This window comes from Nansenia antarctica (assembly GCF_963989245.1).
Source record: "Nansenia antarctica genome assembly, chromosome: 8".
Classification (NCBI taxonomy): domain Eukaryota; kingdom Metazoa; phylum Chordata; class Actinopteri; order Argentiniformes; family Microstomatidae; genus Nansenia; species Nansenia antarctica.
In genome coordinates this window covers 40,147,236-40,157,235 of record NC_137678.1, presented here as the reverse complement: position 1 = coordinate 40,157,235, position 10,000 = coordinate 40,147,236, and the positions used below count along the sequence as shown (strand labels likewise).

At 49.5% G+C, this 10,000-nt stretch overlaps 1 protein-coding gene across 1 annotated transcript in view; it reads right to left on the bottom strand.

Annotated features, from left to right (window-relative positions):
* Positions 1-10,000, bottom strand: part of tbc1d22a (TBC1 domain family, member 22a) — a gene marked incomplete at its 3' end in the record, with an annotated part of 142,796 nt that overhangs the window by 64,192 nt on the left and 68,604 nt on the right. Inside the window, 1 exon segment of the mRNA XM_080538663.1 lies at positions 495-570. Coding sequence (XP_080394789.1) covers positions 495-570 — 76 coding nt within the window.

Genomic DNA, 10,000 nt, shown 5'->3' with positions numbered 1-10,000 from the left:
GGCTCATGCTCTGGTGGCTTTAGCTTTCCCCTGGCGCTCGATGCGAAAGGCCAACGCCGCCGCGCTGCTGATTGGGGATGACACACAGTACTCAGGGGGGACGGAGGGAGAGAGGGAGGGCGAGGAGAGAGGGAAGATGGGAAAAAAGGGCAGGAGGCCGTTGCCAAGGATATCGGAGTAGAGCAATTTTACAGCCAGAGAGACAGACAGAATACAGACAGCCAGAGAGACAGACAGAGAGATGGGTATTATCTAACAAGAGTATCTAACAAGACAGCCAGGCAGACAGGCAGAGAGGCAGACAGGCAGACAGGCAGATAGACAGACAGACAGACAGACAGACAGCACAAAGAAGGGTGGTAAGACAGGGGTTAAAGGGAGAGGAAAGAGGGAAGACAGAGAAGAGAGTGGAGAGAGGAGGAGGAGGAAATGCGAGAGGGAGAGAGGGGAAAGAGAGAGAAGAGGAGAGAGGGATGGGCCCTGAGGGCACTCACCATCGATCCTGCTGACCAGCTCCTCCAGAGCCTTCACCTTCCTCTGGATGCCCGGCTGGGCGAATGTGTAGTTGTCCTTCAGAAGAGAGGGAGGGAGGGAGGGAGGGAGAGAAAGAGAGGGGTGATGATGACAGGGATACCATAGGCCTGCGATAGGCGTCTTCACAACACAATTGTACAGCAGGAATCATTTCCCTGACCACTCGATAAGTTGACGTGATCTTCACAGTCAGCATAGGAACAAAAAGCAACATATTGTCAACGCTGACAACACACATGCTCCAAACGGTAATATTGACATTGCACTCCATTCACATTTACAGTGCAATGACTACATTGCTTACTATGACACCGAAAGAGACAACCCCGTACCAAAACATCACATCGGAGACTAGATTCAGCTTTTCATTAAAAAAAAAATCCCATTTGCTGCATTGCGGCCCCTGCATACTAATACACAGTAATACTGGGCTGGGCGTTCAATTAAGACCCAGAATCGACAGACGCCTCAACCACACTTAATAATTAACAGCTCCAAAGGAGTAATTAAAATGTGTTTTAGCGTAAAGACAAAGACAGACAGACAGAAGAGAGACAGACAGCCAGACAGTCAGACAGACAGAGGAGAGACAGACAGACAGACAGACAGAGAGACAGAGAGATAAACTGGCCACGGAGAGGCACAGCCACCACGTCCTCCCCCAGTGGGTCACCAAGGAGATGACCTCTGCTCGTTAAAGAAGATCCATTAACGAGGCGCAGCAGGTGTCTCAACTCATCCCAGTTACACACACACACACACACACACACACACACACTCTCTCCACATTCTTATTAACTGCGAGCTAATCTCAATAGGCTGCTGGCCCTTCCTCGCCCCCCCCCCCCCCCCCCCCCTCTGAGGGAGCAGAGACCCCAGTAATGAAGTGATAATATTCACCCTGGTCCTCTCCCTCTCCTAGGGTGCTGCTTAATTACCACCATCACTTCACTGAGCCTCCCTCTCCTCCTGCTGGTGGGACAGCCACATGGACACACACGTGTACGCACACATACCACCACATGCACACACACACACACACACGTGGGCGCACACACACACACACATGGACACACACACACGTGGGCACACACACACACGCATGTGGACACACATGGACGCACGCACGCAGGCACACACACGCACACGCCCTGATGTCTAACATGTACTTAAGCATTGTATTGACCTGTGGTTTGCAGGAGAATGGAGTGGCTGTCCTGAAGATGAGAGGACCCTAGCCGTGAGCAGACCAGCCTGTTAGTCTGCTAGCCTGTGGCCTGTGGCCTGTTAGCCTGTTAGCCTGTTAGCCTGTTAGTCTGTTAGTCTGATAGCCTGTTAGTCTGTTAGTCTGTTAGTCTGTTAGCCTGTGGCCTGTTAGTCTGTTAGTCTGTTAGCCTGTGGCCTGTTAGCCTGTTAGCCTGTTAGCCTGCTAGCCTGTTCGTCTGTTCGTCTGTTCGTCTGTTCATCTGCGAGCCTGTTAGCCTGTTAGTCTGTTAGTCTGTTAGTCTGATAGCCTGCAAGCCTGTTAGCCTGTTAGTCTGCTAGCCTGTGGCCTGTTAGCCTGTTAGTCTGTTCGTCTATTCGTCTGCTAGCCTGTTAGCCTGTTAGCCTGTTAGGGGACACAGTCCACTGCTACTGCTTTCTACATGGTGTTAAACACTGCTATTGATAAACAATAGCTGCCACTCACAGCTGGATGGGAGCAGAGGCCAAGTCAGACCAGTGTGTGTGTGTGAGTGTGTGTGTGTGTGTGTATACGTGTGTGAATTTTCAATTAACCTACTCCTCTGATCGCACGCACGCACGCACGCACGCACGCACGCACGCACGCACGCACGCACACACGCACACACACACACACGCTCCCATTCCAGGGAGAGTACCAGTGCAGCACGTGAGTGCGCGGTGGCGGTGGGTGCTCTTCAGGGGACAGGGCGTGAGCCGTGCTCTCAAGCGCGTAAGACAAACTGACAACAGGCTGCTTTCACACATTCACACCCTAAATGCACATCTGGACAGCATTAAGCTCACCCTAACCCTAACCAAGCAGAGGAAATCTATATTTAAGCCCTAGATTCAATATGACAGCTATTAAATAGTTAATGATGACACCGAGTAGCAGTATAGCATATCTGGTAAGAGCAGAATACTTCGTCACACTACAGCTATGAAGTCACCCTAACCCTATATACACTAGAACAGCTAGAAACTCACCCTAATCCTATAGAACAGCTATAAATTCACCCTAACCCTATATACACTAGAACACCTAGAAACTCACCCTAATCCTATAGAACAGCTATGAACTCACCCTAATCCTATAGAACAGCTATGAACTCACCCTAATCCTATAGAACAGCTATGAACTCACCCTAACCCTATAGAACAGCTATGAACTCACCCTAATCCTATAGAACAGCTATGAACTCACCCTAACCCTATAGAACAGCTATGAAGTCACCCTAACCCTATAGAACAGCTATGAACTCACCCTAACCCTATATACACTAGAACAGCTATGAAGTCACCCTAACCCTATATACACTAGAACAGCTATGAACTCACCCAAAACCTATATACACTAGAACAGCTATGAAGTCACCCTAACCCTATATACACTAGAACAGCTATGAACTCACCCTAATCCTATAGAACAGCTATGAACTCACCCTAATCCTATAGAACAGCTATGAACTCACCCTAATCCTATAGAACAGCTATGAACTCACCCTAATCCTATAGAACAGCTATGAACTCACCCTAATCCTATAGAACAGCTATGAACTCACCCTAACCCTATAGAACAGCTATGAAGTCACCCTAACCCTATAGAACAGCTATGAACTCACCCTAACCCTATATACACTAGAACAGCTATGAAGTCACCCTAACCCTATATACACTAGAACAGCTATGAACTCACCCAAAACCTATATACACTAGAACAGCTAGGAAGTCACCCTAACCCTATATACACTAGAACAGCTATGAACTCACCCTAATCCTATAGAACAGCTATGAACTCACCCTAATCCTATAGAACAGCTATGAACTCACCCTAATCCTATAGAACAGCTATGAACTCACCCTAATCCTATAGAACAGCTATGAACTCACCCTAACCCTATATACACTAGAACAGCTATGAAGTCACCCTAACCCTATATACACTAGAACAGCTATGAAGTCACCCTAACCCTATAAGCCTACACGAGAACTCACTAGAAAATAGCTTAAACAAGTCATACAGTGGGGGAAATAAGTATTCAACACATAAAAATTTTGTAATTGAACATATTTCCATTGCAGCTATTCAAACGACATTTAGACATTTGGTATTTCTACTGTAAAAACGACACATCAAAAGAAATTGAAACATTCCAACATAAATGTAATGAGAAAAGCTGCAATGGAAATATGTAGAATTTAAAACATGTTGATGTGTTAAATACTTATTTCCCCCAGTGTACATCAAGTTTGAAGTGTATTGTTACGTCACATTACACAAGTGTAAGAGAGTAACATTCTTAGGCTTCACTCTCCACTTTTAAATCCTGACTCAAAACCTACCTGTTCTCCCAAGCATACAACCTTCCCTACCCTTAACCATCTCCCCTAACCCTGCCACGCCCCCTCACCCTTTTTTTCCCTCCCCTGGACATTGCTGTGTTAATTGTTTCCTGTGCCTGTTCGTTAATATTGTGTTCTATGTACTCATGTTATCTGTTGCTTGTTGTTTCCGTGTTTTTGTGTACCCATACTGTCAGCGTCTCTGAGTCCCTGACTTACCCATAATAATAATAATAATAATAATAATAATAATAATAATAATAATAATAATTATTATTATTATTATTATTATTATACAATTAGCAGTACTTACTAATAAAATAGACACTGAAGACAAAATAAAGAGGAACGCTAATATAGTCTTAATCTATTTCACTCCTTCTTATCTGAGCTTCAGGTAATCAAATCAATTCCTATGTGATTAAGCAAAAAACAAACTTACTAAGGTAATTAGACCAGAGCTGCAGAATAACAGTATTATAAAACCCATACGCTGAGAGTCTGCAGGTTAAGGCCATTTGATTCACAATTATTGCGCGTATAAAAGGAGTGTGTGCTGGTGTACACGTACACGCACACACACAGTCTCTCTCTCACACACACACACACACACACACACACACACACACACACACACACACACACACAGTCACACACAGCCACACAGGGGGTGGGGGGGCATAGCTAATGTGCCTTCATCTTAGATGAGGCTTCAGAGAGAGGGCGCTTTAATGTGGCATCAGGGAACAGCTGAGACGGCAAACTCAGAGAGAGAGAGAGAGAGAGAGAGAGAGAGAGAGAGAGAAGAGGAGAACAGAGAATAGTGGAGAGGAGAGAGAGAGAGCAGGATAGAGTGTGAGAGAGAGAGACCGGGGGAGGGAGGAGGAGGAGAGGAGAGAAAAGAAAGAGAGAGAGAGAAAAGAGAGAGAGAGAGAGAAAAGAGAGAGAGAGAAGTCATTAAACCGATAAACAATTCCAACCGTCCTTCAGGCTCAGCGGTGCAGCCCTGTGTTCGGGGGCCAGAGTGCTGCTGCTGGTCATGAATACAGGAGTGGATGGAGCTCAATATGAACCACTGCACTGAGAGAGCAGCAGCGGCGGCAGCCTCCGCCTCGGCCTAGCCACCCCCGCCACCCCCCCCACCCCCCATCCCCCCGGACCCCCCCCACCCCACCCCCCAGAGCAGAGGTGATCTGGAATTAAGCTCTCATGATGAGGTAGACTCGCATGTGACTTCTAAGCCGATATAAAGTCCTTTGAGAAAACCATGTCCTCTATGTATAAGGGTTTGTGGCACCCATGCGAGAGATCCCGGGTTCAAACCGCTGCTAGGTCTATAAACACACACACACACACACACACACACACACACACACACACGCGCACGCACGGTGGAATCCGATTTCGGCATGATGTTGATTTGCCAGAAAGAGCAGATCCCAGAGTGAACCACAGTAAGGCTTCTTAACCGAGGTCGAACACCTGGGCACAGTTGGTCAAAACTTTTAATCTGGATCAGAATGATCAGAATGGTATTTCTTTGCTATCCATGATCAGATCTATCTGGCTGATTTGGAGTGGTATAGAGGGAAATCAGCCAGCTCGATCTGATCCTGGATATCAAAAAAATAATCATTCTGATCCGGATGAAACCTTTTTGAACAACTGGGCTCTGCTCTCCTCTCTCAACCACGGACATCCTCATCTGATTCATCTAACCAGGAGTCCACCCTCCTCCTTCTTCTCTCAAGTTTGCTTTGTTCTGCGTCGCTTGGAGCTGTGAGAACGCGCATTCGAAGTCGCTCCCGGAGCAAACGACCAGCTTGAAAAGGGTGGTTTCGCTCCAGTTAGAAAGGACGCATCGAGGCTGTCCATAGGAAAACAACAGCGCATGCGTGTTGATCTGGATAAGAGCGGGACGAACAGGCAATTTCATTTTTTTCTGACCAATCAACTACCACATTTGTTGCTTCAATTGCGTATGTTACTTCGTTTACATAAAGGGCTGTGAGAACGCAAATCAGAGAAATCATGTATGCAACAATGTTGCAAACTCATCCACTCATCTACATTTTATTGCCATTGAACAGAGCACTGATACTGAGACAATGAAATGGCTCTGGGTTCTGAGCTCTGGGCACCGGGCCAGCCTTCTTCAGCACCCCTGGAGCAGTTAGGGGTTATGTGCCTTGCTCAAGGGCACAACGGCAGTGGGAGGCACCTCAGATATGACGCCAGCAACCCTCCAGTCACCGGCTCACATCCGGCTCCCTCCTGGGGTGGGGATGGACCCAGCGACCTACCGATTGCTGCCCGGCCTCTCAAACCTCTAGGCTACCGGTTTCACAGACAGGGATTAAGCCACAGGGATTAAATGACACTTTCAATGGAAACTCTCCATTGAAGATCCTTTTAGTCTGGGATTAGGTTTAAGCCTCGTCTGTGAAACTGCCCCATATGTTTCTGAATCGGAGCCACACGGTCCAATCAAATAACGACAAATAAATTACGATTTACTTTGACGTCAGTCAATTCACTCCCAACGAAAAATAAAAGGTTTGAATGTGTGTTATAATTCCAGTGCTTATGCCTGCGCTGTGAGTGATAGCCTGAGGGGGGGTGGGGGGTGGGGGGGGCTGTTGAGGGGGGTTGACGTCTGCCACACAACACAAGGCTGGAGACACAATCAGCTCCCTAACCAGGTTACCAGTGAGGCTGGACGGTCTGGTGTGTGTGCGTGTGTGTGTGTGTGTGTGTGTTGGTGTTGGTGTGTGTGGTGTGTGTGTGTGTGTGTGTGTGTGTGTGTGTGTGTGTGTGTGTGTGTGTGGTGTGTGTGTGTGGTGTGGTTGTGTGTGTGGGTGTGTGTGTGTGTGTGTGTGGGTGTGTGTGTGGGTGTGTGTGTGGGTGTGTGTGTGTGGGTGTGTGTGTGGGTGTGTGTGTCTCTGCTGGCAGGAGCCGTGCAGTCTGGCGTGCTGGCTCCATCTGTGTACTATGGAGTGGAGTGTGCCATGTCCTCGGGTCAACAGCCAATCATACTGGACCAGGGCACAGCAGGTCGGAGGATAGACACTGCTGAGAGGGAAGAGGAAATATAGACATAAAGGAGCAGCGAGCTGTTGTTCTATGTTTCCCTTTCTGGTTCTCTCTGTCTCTGTCTGCCTGTCTCTGTCTCTGTCTCTCTCCCTCTCTCTCTCTCGACACACTGTCGCCCCCCCCCCACACACACTCTCTATCTGTCTTTCTCTGTCTCTCTCTGTCTTTCTCTGTCTCTCTCTGTCTGTGTGTCTCTGTCTCTGTCTCTCTCTGTCTGTGTGTGTGTGTGTGTGTGTGTGTGTGTGTGTGTGTCTCTCTCTCTCTCTCTCTCTCTCTCTCTCTCTCTCTCTGTCTCTGTCTCTGTCTCTGTCTCTGTCTCTGTCTTTCACTCTGATTCCACATTCCTCTTTCTCTTTCCCTCCCCCCCCCCCCTTCCCTCTCTCATGTTCTTTTCTGCTTGTGCATTAATGCAATTACCTGTTAAGAGAGGGCTTGGGTCAGTCTTAAGCATGCATTAAGACCTGCCTACAGGCTGCGCTAATTACATCTGCATTATTAAGGCTCCCCTGCTGTAATGAAGTACCTCTGCCCTCTCCCTCCCTCCCTCTCCCCCCCCCCCCCCTCTCTCTCTCTCCCTCTGCACGCCCCCCCACTTCTCAGCACACTCTGCTGCTCCACTTAGAGTCATAAACAAGACGTCAGTATGTGTGTGTGTGTGTTTGTGTTTGTGTTTATGCATGTGTGTGTGCTAGCTCCCCTCTGGTTTCCAAGGCAACATGGGTCGTTTGTCACCCCCCCCGTCCCCCGTCCCCCCCCTCCTGCCAACCACCACCCCGCTCCCCTTCCTGCCTCTCTCTCTGACCTGGAGCTGAACTACACATCACCAGAGAGCACAGCAGGGTCCTCACAGGGGTCCAGTGCAGGGGGGGGGGGGGGGCCAAGGGGTACCCCTCCATAACACCGCCTACGTCATCTTCTCTCCACGAGTGCGCTGCCGGGTCAGTCTGACCCGGTGTTAAACTGCCGGGGCGGTGAGGGGGAGGATGTAGCGCCAAGCTTCAGCCCCTGCCAAGACCACCGAGGAGGAGCTGAGGGGCCGCGCTCGTAACATCCGCCCGCCCCCCTACGCCGCAGTCCCGCCTGGGGGAGCCGTCTTTGGACATCGTTAAATAATACAACCGAAAATAAAAGCGTTCCGATGTTCGTCGGGTCGAATTAGCGGGGTGGTTTTAGCAGGACGTCTCCCGCGAGGGAGGGAGGGAGGGAGGATAGTCGTTTTTTTTTATCCGCCCTCTAACCTGTGAGTGCACTCATTTCTTCTGCCCTAGAGCAACTAAGCTAGCTAAGTGCTACTGCAGGGTGATGGTACAAGTCCTCTGCCCACAGTAGAGAGGGAGGAGGGCTGAGGAGGAGAAGTGGCCTGGGGCAGTGTGACGCGCTGCCGGTTAAGATGGATCACTGAGGACGGAGGAGATCGGGGTTAGGACACTTAGCCCGGCCCTGGGCCATACACACAGGTGACTAAGATCAAGTATGTTCAGTTCAGTCTTACAGTCTTACAGTCTCTCTCGCTCTCTCTCTCTCTCTCTCTCTCTCTCTCGCTCTCTCTCTCCTGCAACTTTGGTCTTCTGAGGCAACACGAGGAAATCTACTGTACACATACATCCCTTCATATTCATCTGTCACACCCCCCCCCCCCCCCCACCAGGTCACCAGAATAAGCGTGTGTTCCTCTGTCCTCTGGAGTGTTGAGTCACCGCCAGTCTTTTAGAGTCACAAACGACTCGTCTTTTACCTCCTTTTCTACTCCATTATCAACAAAGAACAGGGGGGGAGGAGGAGGGGTGTGTGTGTGTGTGTGTGTCTACCAACCAACAAGGTGAACAGGGAGCTTGAACAAAGCACGTCAGTCTGAAGGCGTCTGTTACACAGATGACAGCTGTAGATAACCTGAACAATGCTGCCTCGTCCACGGCTGCTGCGGTGAGAGGGCGGGGGGAAGGGGGGGGGGGGGGGGAGAGGGGCTGCTTTTGTTAACGCCTCGTATTGACACGCTTCCAGCAACCTTCCCTCTCCCTCTGTGTGTGTGTGTGCGTGCGTGCGCGTATTGAGTGAGCATGTACGTATGTGTGTGTGTGCGTGCGTGCCTGTTTGTGTGTGTGTGTCTGTTTCTGTGTGTGTGCGTTCGTGCGTGCGTGTCTGTTTGTGTGTGTGTGTGTCTGTTTATGCGTATGTGTGCGCGTCTGTTTGTGTGTGTGTGAGAGGCCTGCCGGAGGTGTTATCAGGTTTAGCCCAGCTCATCCGTGTGGGGAACAATCAGGATCACAGACTTATCTGTAGAACATCTCAAAGTCACTGACTAACAGAAGGGCCTGGATGGGGCTCTATACCCCTCCCCTACACTATCTCTCTCTCTCTCTCTCTCTCTCTCTCTCTCTCTCTCCCCCTCTCTCTCTCTCTCTCTCTCTCTCTCTCTCTCTCTCTCCCCCTCTCTCTCTCCCTCTCCCTCTCTCTCCCTCTCCCTCTCCCTCTCCCTCTCCCTCTCTCTCTCTCTCCCTCTCCCTCTCCCTCTCCCTCTCTCTCGTATCCTAATTTATTACTTGGCTTACTGTTGATGGAGAGAGCTCTCAGATATATCTTAATGGGTTCTACGAGGTACGTACTGTGTGTGTGTGTGTGTGTGTGTGTGTGCGCGCGTTGCGCCTGCGGGCGCGTGTGTATGTGGGGAAGAGTTAGATGAGACTGTGAGAGGGAGACTATGCTTTGGGTTTGCTAGAGAACTGACTGAAGACTGTGTGTGTGTGTGTGTGTGTATTTATTCCTGTGGACATCAGTAGATGTGTCTGTGGGGATGGTGAGTGAC